The 23007-nt window shown below is 43.3% G+C and overlaps 2 protein-coding genes across 3 annotated transcripts in view; both read right to left on the bottom strand.

Annotated features, from left to right (window-relative positions):
• Window positions 1-10321, bottom strand: part of mta2 (metastasis associated 1 family, member 2) — a 36280-nt gene extending 25959 nt beyond the window's left edge. For both annotated transcript variants that reach the window (XM_080838564.1, XM_080838565.1), the window contains exons 1-2: window positions 9935-10321; window positions 1457-1524 (exon numbers count right to left, since the gene is read on the bottom strand). In XM_080838564.1, the coding sequence (XP_080694690.1) occupies window positions 1457-1524; window positions 9935-9962 (96 nt within the window). In that variant the 5' untranslated portion in view covers window positions 9963-10321. The remainder of the gene's footprint in view (window positions 1-1456; window positions 1525-9934) is intronic.
• Window positions 10322-12384: 2063 nt separating this feature from the next.
• The window catches only part of eml3 (EMAP like 3), a 46707-nt gene continuing 36084 nt past the window's right edge, over window positions 12385-23007 (bottom strand). Inside the window, 8 exon segments of the mRNA XM_080838366.1 lie at window positions 12385-12612; window positions 15778-15908; window positions 16559-16657; window positions 17102-17189; window positions 19037-19134; window positions 19665-19753; window positions 20492-20559; window positions 21517-21648. Coding sequence (XP_080694492.1) covers window positions 12397-12612; window positions 15778-15908; window positions 16559-16657; window positions 17102-17189; window positions 19037-19134; window positions 19665-19753; window positions 20492-20559; window positions 21517-21648 — 921 coding nt within the window. The 3' untranslated portion in view covers window positions 12385-12396.

Raw genomic sequence — 23007 nt, 5'->3', positions numbered from 1 at the left:
GAAGGCAGTAATTATGAAGGGCTGGGCTTGGAAGATGTGCAGCCACTGCAGAACGGCTGGCTCCTGGGAGCTCCCGCTAGTCCGTCGATAGCCGCCCGATACCAGTTACAGATTACAGCATTCAGTCATTTGGAGTCTTGCATACACGTACACGTACACATACACACACACACAGGCATAGGCTTTGTCTGTATTTGCTGTATGTGTGTGTGGCTGGGATGGGTGGTGGTAGGGCTGGGGGGTATATCGAACTATATCGGTCCTATATTCGATGCTATTTCATACAAGACATAAGAAATTACCATATCGAGTATGCGTAATATAGGCCACCTGCATGTGAGGGAAGAACGATGCAGCTCTCTCCCTCTCTCGCACACATAAACCTCTGTAACCACCAGGGGCATGGGGGGCGGGATATATCCTTCATCCAATCATGTTTTGTTTTCTCCTTGATTGACAGACACATCATGGTGACCAGCCAATCAAAATGTTCTATTGCTATAAGGCAGGAGCATCGGTGGCTAAACTCTCTCTGGGTTTGTTTGATATAAATAAATGTTTGAATCCTGTAAAAGGATGAGTAATGAATTCAATTCAATTATACATTTAATTTATTCAGTTAGCTGTTGCAGGTCTGTGCGCCCAAACCACGGTTTGCTCATTGACAAATAAACAATTTCTGAGATATGATTGTCTCGTACTGCAATTGTGCTAATAATCGTGTTTAGATGTAGGCTCGTAGGTGAGCCTATGCCAGAATTAGACTAGGCTTTAGCCTTTAACCTCTTAACCTCTGTCATTAACTATACTTTTATACTTTACTGTAGTTTTATGGCGTATGCTGTGTAGACTTAGAAAGGTTTTTCATTTGAGCATCTCAGATATGCTATGTTTAATGCAACTATTTTGATGAAGGACAGTATGATGTGTTCATTGGTTCTTCTGATATTATAGGTTTTCCATTATCCCATATTATATCGTCATTTATCCTCAGCAGTTCAAGATATTAGATTTTTTAATTTTTGTTGCCATATCACCCAGCCCCATGTTGGGGGTTGAACCAGGCCAAATCAGAGTGGACCCGTTTATGTGACACATGCACATGCACACACACACACGCTCACATTTTCCCGTTCACTCTGTTCAGAAAAATCATCTCTCACTCAATTATTCAGCGCTGTGAAGCCGTCATGGGGCCTCTCCACCAGTCCTTCAATTCCCTTGAATTGCAGCACGTTACATAAATGGACTTAATCTTTACACAGGCAAACAGGCCTGTGTCATACACGGCATTACATAAGAGTTTTAAGAGTTTGGCACTGAGGGTCTTGTCACCATGTGCAAGTTGTTGCTGCACAAGAATGGAGACGGGTGCAACAGATTTGGGTTGGAATGAAGCAACTGAATGAGAGTGTGACTGAATGAAAAATAAAGGGGGGGGGTTCTCTTCACTTACCTTGTTCAACTCCTCTATCCTGCGGATCAGGTATGGGTTGCTGGAAGAGTTCTCAAAGTACACATAATCTGTGAGTGAGAGAGAGAGAGAGAGAGAGAGAGAGAGGTTAGGAAAATCTTCATGGCATACTAATAATGAAATCAACACACGTCATGTTGGACCCAAGGAGTACTCAGAAAAATGTAATGCAAAAATCTAAATGAATGAAGAAATAAATAAGACCAAAAATAAAACAAAAGACACAAGACATTACACACAGGTATTAGGGGTGGGTATCGCCAACCACCTCGCGATACGATACGCATCCCGATACAGGGGTCGCGATACGATATGTATCGCGATACATGCGATACCTACGTATACGATACGTATCCCGATATTTTAGGCTTATAACAAAAAAAAATTGCCTGTAACTCCTTGACAGTACATCATAACATATTTGTCACCTCATGTGGATTCTACAGAAACTCTGCTTTCAAATTATACCATCAACTGGATGATGGGCAAAGTATGCAGGCAGGCACATGAACCAAGTAGACGCTGTACAAAGAAACAGACAAAAAAAAAAAAAAAAAAAAAAAAAATTTTTTTTTTTTTTTTTTGTTGCACGTGAAGTATCGATACTGACGCCTCCGTATCGATACACGCATCGTAAAGAGGCCCGCGACGATGTATCCCCGTATCGATATTTTGAACACACCCCTAACAGGTATCCTATTCGTGGTCTATTAACTTCTGACCAACTTATACAGTCAAGACCGTTTGAGACCATCTCTGTATTCGCAGGGGTCAGTGCAAGGTTGAGTGTGTGTGACACACACACACACACACACACACACACACACACACACACAAGCCAGCCAGCCAGTGATGCAGCACGCAGAGTAGGCTGGCGAGCAAACCTGCAGGAGCTCCTGCTCAACGCTGCATGCATGCGCCCACACACACACACACTCACACACAGATGCTGACGGCAGTTTTGCTTTTGCCAGCCACAGTCATTTTATTAGGACAACATCTTGAAATGTTATGAGGGCACTGGAACACGCTCATTATCGCCTGTATTTGTGCATGCAGACACACACACGCAGACACACACACACGCAGACAGACACACACACACACACACACACACACACACACACACAAAAGTACTCTGAAAATGATTCCAAACTGCTTTGACTGGTCTCATGTCATCAGTGTACGTATGTTCTCGCCCTCTAGTGTGTCAAACCACTGCAGGCAAGGAAATCCATACACCCTGTGCTCGCGGGGAAAGTGTGTCCCATCATGCCTGTGCTAAGGATCTCAGTACAGATGCAGACACTTACAATGCCATCTTGTCATGCGTACTACATGTGTGTGTGTGTAAAATGTACATGCGTGTGTGCATGTGTAATTTACTTCTGCTGTGTGTGGGTGTGTGTGCACGCAGCGTGCCGCAGCCTGTGGAGCATAACCATGTGTACACCAAAGCAGGCATCAATCAAACCTGTGTCTAATGTCCAGAGGCCAGCGCTGCAGCGAGAGCTCAGTGGCTCAGCTATTAATACAGCCGCACGCCGACATCAGTGAGAGAACAGACTACCACTGGGTTCTGGAGCTTTGAGCACACGCCCCCCCCCTCTCCACGACATTGGCGGTTCTGCCTTCACCCCTCCCAGCCCCCCGGGGATTAAGACAAAAATCGACAGATAACCCAGATGCCCCGCTCATTCTGTTTAGCTGCCTTTGACCAGTCCAGTCAGACAACCACAACGACCCCACAACGGAATAGATCCATGGTCTCAAGCTGGACTGTCCAGAGAACCCCCAACAACTTCATGAGAGACGCCATGCTATTACGAAGCCTTCTTAAACCTCCTCCGAGAAGCAGTCAGCTATTACACCGAGTACAACTGGACAGAGCGGATTGGACAGAGGACGGGTGAGGGAGGGTCGACAGAGAGAGAGAAAGCAAGCAAGCACGCGAACTAGAAAGAGTACAAGATGGTTATCAGAAACACCGGTGAAAAAACATCAAGCTACCAACCTTTCTAAATAATTTTGAGGCACCCATGACGGGGGTTGAGATTGCCTGGCCCTGACACTAGTCTCCTACGTGTGTCAGCTCAGCTTATCACTTCCTTGCAGTGGGCACTAACCAGAAACACAGCTACTGAAGTGCCAGTGAAAACCACTAGACTGCACTAGGAAGGTCTCGCTACGTATGTGAAAATAAAGTAATTTAAACGGTTTGTCCCTACGGTTGTTTGGAATGAGGTGCCGCAACAACCAACTTGTGTTCATCCTTTCCATTTCCTGCGATTACATGGTGAAGGCCAATTCAGGGTCGTTTTAGACGCAGAGCCGTAAGCACGTAATTTACACAAGGAACTTGTTTTAGACAAGTTTTGATTTAAGGTTCGTTTTAGACGCAGAGCCGTGTTGCAAGGCTTGTGAGCCGTGTTGCGTGTTGCAAAGCAAATTGACGCCAGAACTGTAGATTTATTTTGAGTTAAGTAAGCCTATTTATTGCAGCAGGACAAAGGAAAAAAACTTACCGGAGCATGAAAGTGTAGTGGGCGAAAGGCTTGATGTTATGAATACATGTGTTACACAAAATACAAATGTTGGCAATTCAGTACCAGTGGCGAAAAAGACAGCACATGAGCCTTTAAAACGATGTGTTTATGAGTTACATTATTCAAAGATGAGGTGGTAAACGGCGAGAGAATCTCATCATGTTGTCAATGCTTGTAATTACAATGGTGCTGGCCACAAGGTAACGGCAGGTTACTGTTAACTTTTGTATATGAGCAGACCGGGCTCATTCCATCAAACTCGCTGGTGCAATTGATGGATTCACGTCAATATGAACTCAATGAAAGATATCACCATGACTCACAAGTGGCGGAAAATGAATATGAAAGTACCACATTCTCTCCAAACAATCGCGGGTGAGAATGGGATATTCTCTCCATAAATTTGCGGTAATTTGAGCGTGTTTAAAGAGGATTTGTAAAGGAGTTCATGTCTTCGGACCTCCTCTATTATGTTTGTTCCAAATCCATAAGAAAAGGCTTGTGAGATGGTCTGCAGGGTATTCATGATTTAAAAAAATGTCTGAGTCTAAAAAAGACTGTATGCTATTAAACCGGAAACGTGAGACTCTGTGAAAGGCTGTGGTAGCCGGCCAATCACAGCCTTTGCGAGCTGTGTAGGGCCGTAGTCTTTTAGTTGCATAGTCAGGAATTTTGGGCAACGCACTTAAGCACGTAAGGCGGGATATTTTACCGCGCAAGGGGGGGTTATGTATCTTACGTGCTTACGGCTCTGCGTCTAAAACGACCCTTAATCGGCCTTGAGTTTTCAGTAGTAATAAACAAGCGGTCATTTCTCAACAATGGGGGATAATAAAATAAATAAGTAAGTAAGTACAAAGGTCACAGCCACCCACAATAGTCACGAGAACAGAGGTGAGTCTCTGGAAGAGACAGAAGCTACTTCCAAGGCCACATATGATAGGACCAAGCACTGCCACCAATGTTCTTAACAACATGCTGCGTAATACACTGGCCTCACAAACACACACGTTGGATTTTGACCTTGTTCCTATAGACTGGCTGAGACTGGTTGAAATAATGGGGTCAGAGCACGTTTCGCCAACTGACAATGTCACAGCGCAACGCGAGGGATGCCTAGGCAACACAAAGTCAAACGGTAATAACTCATGTAGTACTACTCGTTCGTTGTGCAGTCGACTACTTTGAGGACGTGAGGGCTTCCAAATCAAGCCATAGAGGATGAAGAACTAGGCCCAGGGGAACAACGGCCGGACCACCAGCATCATGGACCCTCTAGCTGATCCACTTGGCTGGGGTTTACCTTTAAGTGGCTGGCCTTGGACTGCACCTACTTCCAACCATCTGGGTGGCACAGTCAGACTGTGAGAGAGACAGACCACGAGGGAAAGGCAGCCAGACAGAAAGACAGACGGGGGAGGAGGGGGTTATCTTGGCACTGACCGCTGTCACTCCTCACCTCAACACTGAGAGGAGAGACCAGAACAGAGCGCCAGAACAGAACTGACACCTGGTTTAAGAGGAGGGGGGGGGGACCCACTTTGTGATGCTGAGCCGAAAACGCACACATCTACCGCACATCCACACCGACCCTCTGCTGCACCACAGTTGACCAACAACATTTGTGTGTGTGCATACATATGCGTGGGCTCAGAAACACAGCACAGGAGATGGCATCTCGCAGGAAGCGAGTCATTTTGAGAGATGCCAGGCAGGAGTCTCAAGCACCCTCGACCACCAGGGATTTCCAACACCTACTAGAAACAAGCTTTATTATTTTCATGGTGGCAAACGACAGAGTTTAGAGTTGACTGCCACAATGATGCTATTAATCATTTAAAAAAATAAACATTTCGCAAGCATTTACACAGGCACCCCCAACTGAGGGATGGCAGACTATGGAAAGAATAGGCGAGGTGTCCAGCAAGAACAAGATGAGTGGCCAGAAACTACCCTCGGTCAATCACGCAGTCCTTATTCAAAAACTACTCCTGAGACCGGCAGGCTGACACAGCATCAACACCACAGTGCTCAATGTGCTCACGTCATAAGATACATGTTCCCAACATGTTACGTTACGGTGTTGCTGGTGAAACGTCAGAAAGACCAACTTTCATCCTCTTTCACAAATGAAACTAAAAACAAACTGTTAGATTAACGAATTGAGAATCCTACTTAGCTGTCAATCACAGCAAAGTTCTGTGTTTTTTCCCATTGAAACAGCCGAATAGAGCGGAAAAGTGCCCACCAACTTCCATGAGAGCAGACACAATCAGCACTGCCGGCAACAATGTGTAGTATAGCTACTAAAATAAAGCAATAATTCATGACACAGTCATAGTTCATTATTATGCCAATTCTCTATCTAGATCTATGATCCATCCTAGCCATCTGTATTTTAAGGTGTGTTAAAGGTGCAGTATGGATCAATAGCTATTCGCTAAAGGTGTGCTAGCAGCTAAAACTAACGAAATTTCTTGAAATGTGCTGACTTTGACATTATGACAAACTAGTTACTCAACGACTGTCCATACACAGTCAAACATGAAGCAAGTGCAACACAAGACTAAGCAAGACGGCAAATAAGCTACTTACTAGATCGGCAGAAGGTAAGCAAGTCAGGTCGGCGGGCTGTGGCAGGCAAAACTACAGAACGCAGTTATATGCCTATCGACCCTGCTATGCCAATGGCACCGACGCAATTCTCCATATTAAATGTCATTGTAGCGCCCCAATTTTTTTTAAGCTGTTATTTTAAGGTTAAACTGCTTATCCTAAACCTAAAGCATAATTGTTGCATATTGCACCTTTAACATGTCCTTTCCTATTCATATACATTACTTTGAGGAGACTGTAATGCAAGCTAGATTACTCGCTATCATTTCATGCAAATGGAACCTTGAGTCGTGAGCTCAACGTGATCACATCAACTTGCGGATGATGCTAAATATCTCCTCATAGCCAACAAACAATCCTATGAAAAATGTATGGAACTACAATAGTGCAAGAGCCTACATTGATATCAACATAGTGAAGGAAGGGGATAGCCCCCTGCCCCCACTGCACTACTTGAAGACAGGAATCTTGTAGTTTTTATTCCCACTTACTCAGCAGTGTAGAATGGTCATTACTAGGTCACAAGGGGGAAGAATGACCGACTTCGAGGATGAACAATATCAACTCCTATTCCCAGATGACGCCAATACAGCATATTAACATTCAAATTAAGGATTTCAATATAGGTGGGAGTGGGCTATATGAGTAAGTGAGTACTCTTGTGAGAGTGTGTGTGTGTGTGTGTGTGTGTGTGTGTGGGGGGGGGGGGGGTCCCATATTGACAAATTGATAAACAGCCTAAGTGCCTTGACATTTAGGAGACAAGCATGGTCTGAAAACCTGACCATGGCTCTGCTAAATATAGTTACATTCTTACAAGGAAATGTTGTATTGTATCTTGTGACCTAGGTTAACTGACAGTGAAAGTGCCACAGCTATTACTTTAGTCAGTTGCTCATTTCCAATGTCTTCATACTATTCTTGAATCAAATGCCTACACGCCCATGTTAAAGAGTGTGACGTTCATTCCAATAAAATACGGGTTTTGATTGAATATAATGAAGTAATTATACACAAAGACTATTCTTTGTATGCAGAATCAGGTCTAAAACAGTCATCAGGCTCATTCATTATTCAAGGGCTGCCCCTCGAGAGGCTCTGATGGAACGAAGTGATGGAACAATAGACTGAAGAGAGGGGGCTTCCTTGAGCGCGCACGCATTCCAAGTTCACGAAAGAGCGGCGCTCAACGGGTTAACAGTCTTTGTCAACCGAGGTGCTTAGCGGCACAGTGGCGAAGACTCTGGAGCGCAGCCAGACCTCGCCGACACGCCGGAAGACACCATCTGCAATGCCGTGGTACAGGCACCGACACAAGGCCGAGATCAGTGAGGTTGAATAGACGAAGCAGTTGGGGTGTTTGCGCGAGTGTGTGTACGTATGGGCACTTTATGCAACGAGCGACAGGGATTCACAAATTTGAACTGTTATAGTAGACCACAGTCACATATCAGCAAGCGTATTTTCTGGCAGTATTCTGGAAAACATCCCGTCACAGAACCAAAGGAAGTGCATTCAGCTTACAATCAAACTTTTCGAACTTCCCTACAGCCCAAAGCTGAACCGAAGTCTTTAAAACATCTGACCCACACTATAAAGTGAACCTTAAAGCTACTAGTCTTGCTATAACCATTGGCCTCTTAAAAGCCACTGAGCCTAATAATCATGTAGTTACTGTACTGATACCAACATGCCCATAGTGGCAGGCTCTGATAATCTGATACCGGCAGCTTGTTGTCCAAGCGTTACAGACTGGCATTTATTAAGGAATATTTTCTGGCTTGAATAGCACAGCTGTTTTGACTGTTGTGCAAGACGCTTGATGCATTTGAGGTGGCATGCTAGCGAGCATGTTTCAGTCTACGGTCGTATTACCGTGACCTATTTTAAGACATTAGCGTCTCACAATAAAATCGGAATATATCAAAACCGAATGGACTCATAAGAGTCAGCACTTTGAGTGACCACAACATAGGCACAGACGCAAGGCTGATCAGCGTTGTTATAGAGACAGAGTGAAGTAACAGTACAATGTTACAGTGCATGTATTTGCTACATGTTGTCCTGTGTGAACAGGTCCAACGAGCACCAATCTCCGCCTTGGCACTCCGGTAAAAAAAAAAAAGATATATATATATATATATATATTGTCTACGACAAACGCCTGCAACACATCACGCCCGTTAGAATGGGGATAGAAGGAAATGTAGCCGTAAAAAAATAGGGACAAAATGAACGTTTAACTACCTTATTTTTCCTGTATCAAAGATTACTAGGGTTACACCACCAACATTACCGAATATATTACAACTAATGCAACGCATAAAACACATACGTTTGATGCAATTTCATTAGTCAACGAATTAATTGGCCTGACCGGTCCACTATCGTAAATGCAAAAAAGTAAAGAGAACGTATGTCATGATGTATATCTATCGCAAGTCAGTCGTCTTCAAAATTCAATGAAGCAGCTGTCTAATGTCACATTATTTAAAGTTAGGGAGTTTATATTAGGTGGACCATCAAGGTACCAAGATAGTTAATACCCCCTTAAAACCTGTTAGCCAAGAAGCTGGGTAACAGTTAACTTGGAAACTGTCAAAATTCAAAATTTGACAGGTCAATTAGAACCACACTATTTCCAAGACATCCGTTTGTGTATCACAGTTCACATAATATCTCATTTAAAAATAACTTCATCCCCAACTTAAACCATGGACTTATGCCTGACAACACAGGCTGCTAGCTAGGTGGTGTGTGAGAAAGTTGAATTAAACTTAGAATTTAAAAGTTCGTACTGTTGGACTTTCTATTTAAAAGGTCAAAAATACAATATGAAAGTCAGATGCAACACAGTGGCAAGTTACTTCCCACGAAAGTGCCAAAAGTGGTACCAGGCCGGCTACAACAGTTATAGTTAGCTGTCTCGCCACTGAATTAGCGACATACACAAGGCTAGTTGTGCTAAACAATATTAGCTAGCTTTATTATTCCCTAGAGCAGCTTGCTACTATCAGTGGCCTTAGCTTTCTTGTTGGCTAGCCAGCTAGCGAAGTCAAAGCAGACGTGTTAATTACGTCTCATGTTGCTACTCAGCTAGCACACTAGCTTGTTAACATTAGCTTGCCAGTTAGCCGGCCATTGTGGCTGGAGGCGGAAACAAATAATGTCGTGTATGACGAAGTTAGCTTCATAGCTAACGACCATAACCGGTTAAGTTGAGCTAGCGAGGTTGCTAACAAGCTAAACAACCATGCTTTACAGTTCCTTAAATAATATAACATAATAGATTCTTTACCTCCAACTCGATACATGTTGGCCGCCATTCTCTCGTTCCCCCTTACAAACACGGTCCCAGGGATTCCCCTCTTGCGTGAAAAAATGTCGATTTGGAGCTATTTTATCCCTGCATTTATTCCAGTACTCCCCCGCCGAGAAACAAAGCCGGGACCCGGCACCGTGGCGAGGATCTGGCGGGTAAAAGTTTAAAGTTTCCGTTACAATGTTTCTGAGGTCGGCTAAAATGCGTCTTTGTTTCAGTCCGATTACCAAGTCCCACCGAATCCCTCTCTCTCACGCATTCACACTTGCAGGCATGCACACACAGCCCTTGATAGCCAGCCTGTCTCTCTCACTACACTCTTCCTCCCATCCTCAGCTCCCAGCTTCATCCTCCTCTTCTTCACCTCCGCTTAGTTCACACACTCGACCCCCCCTTTCTCAAACGTCATCTTCGGAAAACGTCACTCGCAGTTCGGAATAAATCGGCAACTGACTTCGCCTTAAATTCATTTTAAACCATTTTCTGTCCGAAACGTAAACGCAAAAGTGTATTTATTTCTATATGTATGTAATCTTCTAATGTCTGCTATAACAATACTTAACATATTTACTATTATAATTAATTAGCCTAGCGTAGTCTAGTTATGACTAGCGGTAGGCTGATATAGCCTACGTAGTGCAAGGAAGTGAAACAGAAGTTGGAAATTTACTGTAAATTAAGTTTAGGAATACAGAAAATAACCTCATACTTGAAGTATGAATAGGCTAGGCTCTTCAGGCTGAAAACTGCAATAGTCTACAGTGGGGCTGCATTTTTCCGCGGGGGTGCATTTTACAGTGGAGCTCCTCTGGTCTCATCATGTAAGCTAGTCAAAAGTGAGAAAACACTTCCCCCTGTAGGCGATGAAGTTACACTACATCCCACTTATTTGCTCAGGGGATCCTCGAAGAAAGATTTGATGCCAGGCATTTTAGCTGACGTTGAATAAAACGCTGTCGTTAAAAATGTTTTCATGTAGCACCTTGCACACAAAAAAAGACACAAACAAAGCATTTACATTTTCTTTTCTTAAAGCATTGATAAGAACAAAGCAAAACCTAATTTCACAAACATTTCATGTGAAAGTAATTTAAAGGTAGACCTAGCTATTTCGGAATGTTTTCACAAGTCTTACATAAACAGCACTATCTGGTCTTAATTTATAAAATGCTGACCCTGAAATGAGATATTGTGGTCTGAATTACTTTGAGCAAACCAGCATCTGTCAAAAGGAGATGAAATAGAAACAAGGTTGATATTGCTCAATGTCACAAAGATGAAAACAATGCATTTTGCAGAATTAAAAACAAAACATATTAATGTAGCAGACAAAATCTTATAACATGACTGAATTGGCACAAGAACTCAAGCAAAATATGATTTCAATTGCACACAAACTATGACAATATGAAAACAAATTACAAATAGGAACGTTAATGACTTTGGAATGCTGTATAGAGATTGCATATATCACACAGACACATGCAAAACTTCAGGCTTCTTTGCTGTTTAACACACAATGTGTTCATAAAATGCGATACTCGTGCAATATTCACACTGAACCACACTGTATGTTATATCAGTTGGCTGGCTCTCCAAATGGCTGATAAGGGACATGAAATAGACAGAAACCCTGGCCCTATGTACTGATAGAGAGAAGCCCAAGAAAATGAAACGTCAGCAATTCTGTGTATTAATGGTGTCCTCAATGGTATAATTCTGTGTATCTATGGTAAGGAACATGGATGTGGAACTCATCGCACAATACCAGCCTCAATGGTCTGGTGATGAATCCTGTGTGCTTTTTCCAGTTCTCTCACTCACTCACTCACTCACACACTCTCTCTCTCTCACACACACACACACACACACACACACACACACACACACACACACACACACACACACACACACACACACACACACACACACACACACACACACACACACACACACAATCTTTCTCTCTGTTTATATCAAACAATGGTCTTGGGCACAACAGGTTTATCATATATATTTTGGTTTAGTCACATCTAGTGTATTGACTGCTGTTCAAGTGTGTTTGGCTATGGTCAGAGGAAGGGATTTCAGAATCACATATGCCAAATAAAACACACAGACTAGCTGCTGCACACCTACATCCTGACTACAGAGATTAACATTCATTAATCATTTTGTGTAAAGGCATAACCATGGTTGACTATCCTAATGAAACCTCCCATATATGGCAGGATGTTAACAGTTCTGATTCGTTTATTTATCCATTCATTTTCTCTTTCCCTCTTCCTTTATACCATTCTTTCAGTGATTCTTTCACCCATTTTTAATTTTTTTCAGTTTGACTGTCTGTCAGTGTGACGCAGACTACACTCACAGACTCTCACTCTCTCTCTCTCTCTCTCTCTCTCTCTCCCTCTCTCCTTCACTCTCTCTCCTTCTTACATTCCGGGCTCTGGTGAGTTGGTGGAGGTTGAGGAGGCGGAGGCGGGGGTGGAGGCCGGGTGTTCTCTTGCCCCCCCGTGGGACCCGCCCGTCACCCTCCACTGGAGGATGCAGGTGTCTTTGCCCCCCAGGGAGAGCAGGTGGCTGTCGCTGCTGGTGAAGCACACATTCGTCACGTGACTGCCGTGACCCTCGTACTTATGACTGGGCGCCTACAGTGGAGAGAGAGAGAGAGAGAGAGAGAGAGAGAGAGAGAGAGAGAGAGAGAGAGAGAGAGAGAGAGAGAGAGAGAGAGAGGGAGAGAGAGAGACAGAATTTCAAACACATAAATCTGAAAGTGGAAATAATGGCAGTGCCTTCTCAGAGATATCCAAGAAAATCCCTGAATGGAATGATGAGCAATAACTGTCGTTTAAACTAAATACTTTGAAGCCAAAACAAATTCTTGATATTCCAATGCATATTGTGAATTCTGCTGCAGCCGTTTGTCGTAAGTGTTAGCTTTGGCCCTGAACCAAATTCAACTTCAGCCAGACAAGATCTACTCAGCACTTTCCACCACTTCACAGAAGCTAAACCAGCTGACAGTCAATCCATTAGAACCAACACCGATTTACAAAGCATCTGAAGGCTTAAAGTAGCTCCCAATTTCCCAATAGAGCATGCAAGTCCTAACTTTGGGACTCCTCATTTTGTTTCACTAAGAGTAATTCCCTTAGCGCATAAAGTAGCACCTAAGTCTGGGAGAACTAAGAAGTAAGACCAACTCCCACATGTATGGAAAATGGCCGTTTCGATGATTCCACATTAGTATTCTATTATATTTTAATGTGTAGCCTGTCACACACATGTTCTTTAAGGTATGAAGATATGCTAGCTAGGCTACAAACAGCATGCCTACTCACCTGCACAGACCTGTCACTTAATCAATTAATCACCGAGGTCATTGGGTGAGACTCTTAACTTGCATTCCCTTAGCAAAGGTCAAGTCAAGTCAAGTCAATTTATTGTGTCTCCCAGGGGAGAAATTTGTTTGGATCTGGGTAATAGCGGCATCACATCAGTACGAAATAACATACAACATACAACATACAACCAGTTCATCACATGGGCAGGTGCAAAAATTGTTGTACATAGTATTGGCAAATCACAGATACGAAAACGATCAGTAAAAACTATTGGACAAACAGTGCAAAATTGTTGTACATAGTATTGTGCAAACAAACATTCATGTGCAAAAATAGCAATCTGTAAATTCCCACACTCCTGTGAAAATAGCAATCACACCAAACACTCAGCATTCATCCTGACCAAAACTGCTCCTCCATTCATACATCCATACCTGTGCAACAATAGCAATAGCAATCCAACCAGGCATACGATCAACATTCATTCTGGTCTCATTCATTCATCCTTGCATACTCATCTACCAGATCTAGTTCCCTTTGCATACAGTTATCCCTCCCCCCACTCCCCATATAGTCCTAGCTACCTATACATTACTCCATCTCATAACATACATTCAACTGTCAAAAAGACATTGCTTCTCACATGTTGTCACACAGTCATTTTCACCGTTTTTCATTGATGAGCTTGACTGAGAGAGGGATGAATGAGTGTTTGTACCTGTTGTGTTTGCACAGAGAAACCCTGTACCTCCTACCTGAGTTTAACAGTGTATATTCAGAGTGCAGAGGATGGGAGCTGTCAGATAGGATAGTCTGAGCCTGTCTTATTGTAGTTTGTTCAAAGAGCTCCTGTGGGTTGAGAGGTTCTGGTGTTCCAATGATTTTGCCTACTGTCTTAACTAGGTTGAAAATCTGTGTTTTTGACTTGACAGTTAGGTTCCCAGACCAGCTGGTAATACCGTATCGGAGAATGGACTCAATTGTTGCCCTGTAGAATATGATCATGATATTTTTACTGACCCCAAAAACCCTAAGTCTGCGCATGAAGTGGAGGCGTTGGTGAGTTCTGGCACACACATCTGCCACATTTGTGCGCCAGCTCAAGTCACAGTCGATGTGTACCCCTAGGTACTTGAAGGAGGTCACAGTGCTTTTGTCACCAACTGCTCTGGGATCCACCAACATTTCTAATGTCTTTTTTGTGTTGATATGAAGTTGGTGTGAGTCACACCAATTAACAAACGTGTCCACAGCAGTTTGTGAACACTGATGTCTGTGTTTTTAGTGAGAAGACTGAGAATGACAGTGTCATCAGAAAACTTAACTATATGTTGGTTAGGTGCAGTACTGACGCAGTCATTAGTGTATAATGTAAATAAGAACCGAGAGCTGACGCAGCCTTGGAATGAGCTTAAGAATGAGGTGCAATATTGTTAATATGGCATCGCTCGTGCTCCGGTTTTTGGTGTAAGCTAATTGGTTTGTGTCAAGCATGGGTTCTACTTCTGAATGGAGTACTTCTATCATAAGCCTCTCTAGAGATTTAAAAACATTGGAGCTAATGGCCACCGGCCGATAGTCATTGTCCTCTTGAGGGCATACTTTCTTGGGTACCGGGATAATGATTGATTTTTTCCAATAAGTTGGGTACTGTGAATGTGTCTAAGGAGAGCTGAAATAATTTGTGCCATACTGGAGAGAGTTCATCTGCAAAATGTTTGAGAAAGAAAGCCGACAGATTGTCCGGACCTGTCGCTTTGTTAGTCTGTATGCCTTTAAATATTTTAGTTACAGAATGTGGCTCTAGCACAATTCTATCCCGGTTCACATCACAAATGACATTGTCCAAAACTGCTGCACACTCACTGCCGTTATCAGAGTTAAAACGCATATAAAATTCATTCAGTTCGTTGGCCTTGCTGCCTCGTTCTGGGCAAAAAGAGGCTTCTTCTTTGTGTCCATGTTTGTCATTTGTCTGATGGAGTCCCAAAGTTTCTTTGTGTTAGTCTGTTTCAGCAGCTTTGTGAATGGCATTTAAAAGAAATCTTTTAGTTAGAACTCTCTTAGTACTAAAGTACTCTTAGTGGTAAGATAAAATGATTTGTTAATAAGGGCCCAGGTCTGGTGTGGTTTAAACTCAAAATCACAATTCCTCTCATTGGCAGCAGAGGGCAATAAATTACACAATGTGATTTCAGAAATATAGTTGGAAAACAGAAGTAACATCATTGTGCCAACAAAAAGACAGCGTGTATTAACAACGACAGCCATTCCATTATGCTTTAGTGGGGCAGAAATATGTTGAGAAATAGTTTGGCCAAATACACACTTGCAGTTGGAGGAAGAAGCAAAACATAAAAATCCTTCAAAAGGCCCTGTCTATTTCCTGTTGAATCAAAAGTTTGATCACAATACAGACATATAGCCCTACTATGATGTGTGAGTGTGAGTTTGTGTGTGGGGGCTAACCTTAGGTTTTGGGCAGGGGTACTGAAACAGGTGCACTTTGCAGAAGTCGTCCGCCATGGCTACCAGTCTCTCGTTGTGGGAACGGCAGAGGGCATTTATGTCGGTGCCGTCTGACCCCTCAAGCCAAACTCCTGCGTAAGCAAGCGTGCATATCACATAAGGTCCCATAACACAGAAAAGACAAGATGATATAACCACTCAAGTGTTCATTTTCACATTATCAGTAATGTGACAACCATCCTTATCATTACCTGATTATAATATATTAAGTTGGGGCCAAAGTGTCACATTGCTGGCATTTAAGCACTGGGCTTTTATAGGAATGTTGCCAAGCCTTGTTCGTGGCAAGTAGAAATATGAGTAAATAGAAATGATAGAAAGTCCCCATGGGCTTTTCAAATCACTAGACAAAACATCAGAAGGGTGTTCTTCTCTTGTCAAAAATAAATAAATAAAAATATTTCATGAAATGTTTACTGTTACTTTCAGAACATCATGTACAAGTAAAATGCAAAGCACATACTGTTTATGTAGAAATCACTATAATGTATTGTATCTTTTATGTGCATTACTGTGCCTGGCAGAATAGAAACGTAAATGTGGTCCTGAAGTGGTCCTAAAGTGTCATCCTTTGGAAAGAAACAGTAATAGAAGCCTCCGCAATGCTGTATGCTACACTGAGACAGCTGTACGCTTAACAGCTCCATCACTATTGTTTTCAGTGAAAAGCTGAGCAGTTGGGCGCCACCACCAGATGGCTCGGTGCATGTTGCAGCCTTACCGACGACGTGGAAGCCCAGCACACAGGTGTAGGAGGCCCACTCCCGGTCTTTGCTCTCGTAGCGATTCCTCAGCAGCTTGCAGCCTCCAGCCACGTCCCCTGGAGACACCCAAGGCCAACGCACATGTCAAACTCGTGACTAACCACAGCTGTGTATGATGCAGATGACAGGTGCACACCCAAGCAGTCAGGTGTATGCATGCCCACACATGTAGATGCATGTAAAGACGCACACGTTCATACACATGCATGTAAATGTATGTAAAGACGCACACATTCATGCACACGCATGTAAAAGTATGTAAAGACACACTCATTTATGTCACACACAAAGGTGTCAAAGAGTCTCCCATGGACGTATAACCACACACACTCACACTCTCTCACACACACAAATACACACATATCATCACCATCATCATGAGTCATCAGAGTCATTCTCCAATATGTCTAATAAAAATATTCTCACATGAAATCACAAATCCACACATATCATCACCACCATCAAACACACACAGTACACTGAAAGGTCTGTTCACTCACAGTAAAGAATCTCATAATCGCCGGAATTGGACATGATGTATTTCCCATCTTTGGACCAATCGAGATGAGTTATGAAGCTGGAGTGACCCTGGTGATCAACACAAGCAATAGACAGATTACATTTACACCATTATAGTGATATGACAGCTTACCTGCAGTTACAGTGGGGAAAATAAGTATTTGAACCCCTGCCAACTTCGCAAGTTTGGCCACTTGCAAAGAAATGTGTGATCTAGAATTTTAATGGTAGGTGTATTTTAACAGTGAGAAACAGAATATCAACAAAAAAATCCAGAAAACTGCATTTTATAAGATTTATGACTTTATTTGCATTTGATGCAAAAAATAAGTATTTGAACCCCCAAACAAACAGCAAGAATTCTGGCTCCCAATGGCCAGTTATGTGCCCAAAAAGCACACAGATTAGTCCTCATTAGGTCTAACAAGGTATACCTGATCTCAACTGGTGACCTGTATAAAAGAAACCTGTCCAAAGAATCATACTTCACACCTTCAACCTCACCACCATGGGCATGACCATAGAGCTGTCCAAGGACGTCAGAGATAAGATTGTAGACCTGCACAAGGCTGGAATGGGCTACAAAACCACCGGCAAGCAGCTTGGTGAGAAGCAGATAACTATTGGTGCGATTATTCATAAATGGAAGCAACACCAAACAACTGTCACCCGCTCTAGGTCTGGGGCTCCATGCAAGATATCCCCTCGTGCGGAATCAGTGATCATTCGAAAGGTGCAGAATTACCCCAGAACGACACAGGGGGAGCTTGTGAATGATCTCAAGGCAGCTGGGACCAGAGTCACCAAGAAAACCATTGGCAACACACCACGCCGTAATTTTTTGAAGTACTGCAGCACTCGCAAGGTCCCCCTGCTCAAGGAAGCGCATGTACAGGGCCATCTGAAGTTTACCATTGCACACTTGAATGATTCTAGGGAGGATTGGGAGACAGAATGTGGTCAGATGATACCAAAATCAAGCTATTTGGCATCAACTCGACTTGCCGTGTTTGACAGGGGGGGGGGATGCTGAATATGACCCCAAGAGTACATCATACCCACCATCAAGCATGGAGGTGGAAACATTATGCTTTGGGGCTGTTTCTCTGCCAAGGGTACAGGACGACTCCACCGCATCAAGGGGACTGTGGATGAGGCCATGTAACGTGGAATATTGGGCTTGAACCTCATTCCCTCATTCCCTCCCATTGAAAACACAACCTTAAAGATTTGGAGAGGATCTGGAAAGAGGAGTGGACCAAAATCCCCCCTGAGATGTTTGTGAACCTGGTGACCAACTACAAGAAACGTCTGACGTCTGTGCTTGCCAATAAGGGTTATTCCATCAAGTACTAAGTCATTTTTGTCAGTCAGTTTTGGGGGTTCAAATACTTATTTTTTGCATCAAATGCAAATAAAGTCATAAATGTTATAAAATGCATTTTTCTGGATTTTTTTGTTGATATTCTGTTTCTCACTGTTAATATACACCTACCATTACAATTATAGATCACACATTTCTTTGCAAGTGGCCAATCTTGTGAAATCGCAAGGGGTTCAAATACTTATTTTCCCCACTGTATAGATTATACTCTTTCTTTGGTTCGACAGTGCACTTTCTTCTCCATTCATCTTTGATACAGCATTCGATGAAACATCACGGCCATTTTATCCAAAAGTTACAGTTGTTACAGACTTTATACATCAATTGTTCCGAAAAAGTTAAAAGTACCTATTTAAAGTACACTTGAAAGTCCATTAAAGTCCATTGACATCAAATACTGTCTGTGTTAAATCACCCCAAAGGGGCTTGTGGTAATAACACACTGGAGCAGCATATCATTATCTCTAACAATGAGCCATTCACTGGTCTCATTGGACCAGGCCGGCCTTCGCCCACGCAGATCCACGCTCACCGTGCACTTTCCGAAGCGCGTGTAGCGCCGCCCACTCTCTGACACACTGTAAATGTAGATGAAGTTGTCATGGGAACCCACGGCCAGGAAGCTACCATCTGAGAAAAAAAGAGCGGGAAATTGAGGCGAGGTCAGAGAGCCAAACCATAACAGCTGAAATATCAAGCGAGTGAATGCCTTCTCTGCCCCGAAGTACAGACTCCAGTTCTCAACCACCAATGCATTACCTTTGCATTGTGTATCCCTGTAAGTCGCTTTAGATAAAAGCGTCAGCTAAATGACGAAATGTACATTTAAAATTACATTTACATTTGCCAGACACCTTTATCTGAAATGACTTGCAAGTCAGATAGAATGAAAGGAGACAGCTGAAAACTTGAAACTGAAAAAATATGTTGCCATTTTGCAAATCTCAGGTTTGTAGAGTTCAGAAAATGTGAAAAGAAGAGAGACATTTTAAAACCAATGGAGTATTATAAATAGTGCAAAAAGTAACACATTTCTACTCAGTGATCCCTTGTTTACTTTGTGATGTGGGGACTAGAATAGAGTTCAACTCTGAGCATTTTGTCCTGTCATTGTGGGTAAAAGTGTTGGAGTGAGGGTGAGGTGGACGGTGACCTCTCACCTGGAGAATATCTCATGACGGACAGCTGCTCGTTGCCGTCGGTGAGGTCAGACACCACCTCCCTGGTCCGCAAGTCCAGCACCAACCACCTGGTGTAGGAGTAAGGATGAGAGATGGGGTGTGGTGGGAATGGAATCAGGGAGAGACAGTGTGTGTGAGAGAGAGAGAGAGAGAGAGAGAGAGAGGGAGAGAAAAAGAGAATTCCAGTGAAAGACTTCATCACTTTACATAAACTCCTGTTGCATCAACTGTATATAATACGGCACACCCTGACAGTGTATTTGTTTAGCATGATTGCCTTGGAAGCAAATCCTAATCTCTGTTGACAGTTTCACACTATGCATCATCAGATCTGAATCTACCTATAGAGCCTTACATATACATCCGTCCAGGGTCACAGTGGGAACTATAACTAGACTATAGAGGGGATATACAGGCTAGCTGACTGCTGTTCATGGTAATATGAAGTGAAATACATTCATAGATAAATTATAGTCTCAACAACAACTTTGTGGCTCATGAATGAAAGAGCTCCTGGTTGAGAGCGAGCGTGACAAAGGGACAGAGCAGTAACCGCTGCCCGACCTCCACCACTGGTCTCTAGGGCACAACAGTCCTGTACCCTGACCATGACATCTGAGAGCCAGGCTCATTGGTATGGCAGTCAGAGCACACACACACACACACACACACACACACACACACACACACACACACACACACACACTGCAAAACACAACCACAGTGACGGTGCTCTGTCACGCAGAGATAGAGACGGGCATGGCTGGCAGTGATTAAATGGTGGGTTAGGTTCAGTTAAGTCTTACCTCCCTGTGTTAAGACCGACAGACACCACCGTCCCGCTGGGGCAGAAGTCTGCACATAGCCCCGATTCCTGAAAAACAAGCAGCGCGTAAAGCGGAGGATGAACAGGGATTAGGTAGAGATTCCTCAGTGACCAGCGACATGGAGAAAATAACGTCAGCCATGGAATAATCCATTGAATCATATTCGGGTATCCTGTGATTTGTTTGGCTGTTTAACGTTAACCCACTGTGTTACAAAGTGCAATGAAATAGTGATTTGTGTCTCAATTTCTCGCATTTCACTGCAGTTTGTTGACTGTTAAGGTAAAAGGGAAATGGCAGTTCTTAAATATGTGTCCAGGAATTGACCTTAATAGGCCATTGTGTGGTGTGAGACTGCAGGTGAGGGAGACTGCAGGTGAGGGAGTGTGTGTGTGTCTGTCTGGATAACATTGTGTATATATGTGTATACTTTGTGCAATATTACTGTTTTTTTGTTTGTGTATGTGTGTTTGTGTGTGTGAGTGTGTGAATGTAACTGCATTTGAGAAAGTGTGTGTGTGTGTGTGTGTGTGTGTGTGTGTGTGTGTGTGTGTGTGTGTGTGTGAATGTGTGCCCATATAACTGTTTTGTTTGTGTATGTGTGTTTGTGTGTGTGTGTGTGTGAATGTAACTGCATTTGAGAAAGTGTGTGTGTGTGTGTGTGTGTGTGTTTGTGAGTGTGTGTGTCTGTGTTTGTGAGTGTGACTGCATTTGACAGGTGTGTGTGTGTGTGTGTGTGTGTGTGTGTGTGTGTGTGTGTGTGTGTGTGTGTGTGTGTGTGTGTGTGTGTGAGTGTCTGTGTGTGTGAGTGTGACTGCATTTGTCAGTGTGTGTGTGTGTGTGTGTGTGAGTGTGACAACATTTGTGAGTGAGTGGTGAGTGTGTGTGTGTGTGCGTGTGTGTGTGTGTGTGTGTGTGTGTGTGTGTGCGTAGGTGTGTGTGTGTTTGTAGGTGTGTGTGTGTGTGTGTGTGTGTGTGTGTGTGTGTGTGTGTGTGTGACGTACCTCCAGAGTGGTGGCCCAGTCCAGACTGTGCTCCTCTGCGCTCCACAGACACAGCTGTCGGTCGTTGCCGCAGGTCAGGAAGATGTTCTGGGAGGGGTGTGTGGCCAGACCCCACATCTCATCCACGTGGCCCTACGGACCAGAGGCCCCAACACTCAGTCAGGCAGTTACACACACATTGACCCCTGACCCCGCCGCCGCCTCATGGTTGTTAATGACTTGTAAATACTTCATATTCAGATGTGACCTACTGACTTTATTCCACTCTGGAAAATCTGAGCCCCACTAAAATCTCACTTCACAGCTGCATTGCAGTCAGAAAGCTGTCACGTTTGAACACACTGTTTATGACTGTCCCCGTTAACACTTCATTTTTCAATGTGTCCTGTTGTATCTGCGGTTCAGTCCTCTGCGGATATACACACACACTCACACTTACAGACACCATACATAAAGCCAGCATGAAAATGACTTGAACGTAACATTGTGTTGTGGTACCAATGTGTTCATCAGTCACATTGGTGACAGCTCTTCCATGCTTTTAGTGAATAGTAGCTAATAGTTTACCTATTTAGTCATACTCTCCCTCTCTTGATTATGAGGGTCCTACACAGCCCCTCTTGGTGATTGGCTGACTCTTATGAGTGGATAGGGGCTGATTTCAGAATGGGCCTCTTAGTTTTGTACACATGCACTTGCAGGAATCCCTGCCACAATCTTTTAGAGTGTGCTGATTGGTATGAACAATCCCCTGGAGCTCTAATTCAAGCCTGTGAGAGTATATACAAAGCTGTTCATGTTCAATGCCACTCGAATATGATTGTGTCCATTATTATACAGCTCTTCAGAATGCTGCAAAATGGTCATTTGATTTAAATAGAGCGCCAAAACCTTCAGAGGTCCAATAATTATTCTTTATAAGTTAAACTCTACCCTGGATGTTGCCCACCTACGCATTTAAGAGACAGGTTGTAACGAAAAATGTGTCGGTGACTGATATGTTTAAAGCTTTTTCTCCTGAGGTTTTGGTTGCAAAGTATAGTTGTGGTCGGATCTGGCACATCGTGTGAATGCAATGTGGGCACCATGTCTGATACTGAATGTAAAACAAGATGCAGAAAAAAGAATCGTGGCACATATCTAGATGCAGGTGATCTAGATGTCTCTGGTGGTCACCAGATGATAAGGCATCGTACAAGTCACAATTTTCCCTTAAAACAAGGAACTGCAGCCAGATATGTAAAACTCATGTCGTGTTGTAAGTGTTTTCATTTTCAAAGCAAGCTACCTACGTATATCATTGTCCTGCCTGATCAGTGACTGATCAATCACGGCGAAAATGCGTGAGCATGAATGTAAATGCACTGTTGGGGTCACGCCTTCTTTAAAGTCATCTATCTGTCCCTGCCACAGTACAACCTGATCACGTATGGCTTAGCGTACATATGAATGTATCGTTAAGACATGCTATGAGCCTTCATAAACTCAGCG

Source organism: Sprattus sprattus, assembly GCF_963457725.1.
Source record: "Sprattus sprattus genome assembly, chromosome: 5".
In the NCBI taxonomy this organism is placed as follows: Eukaryota; Metazoa; Chordata; class Actinopteri; order Clupeiformes; family Clupeidae; genus Sprattus; species Sprattus sprattus.
The sequence above is the reverse complement of the archived record's forward strand: the minus strand, read 5'-3'. Positions and strand labels throughout refer to the sequence as shown.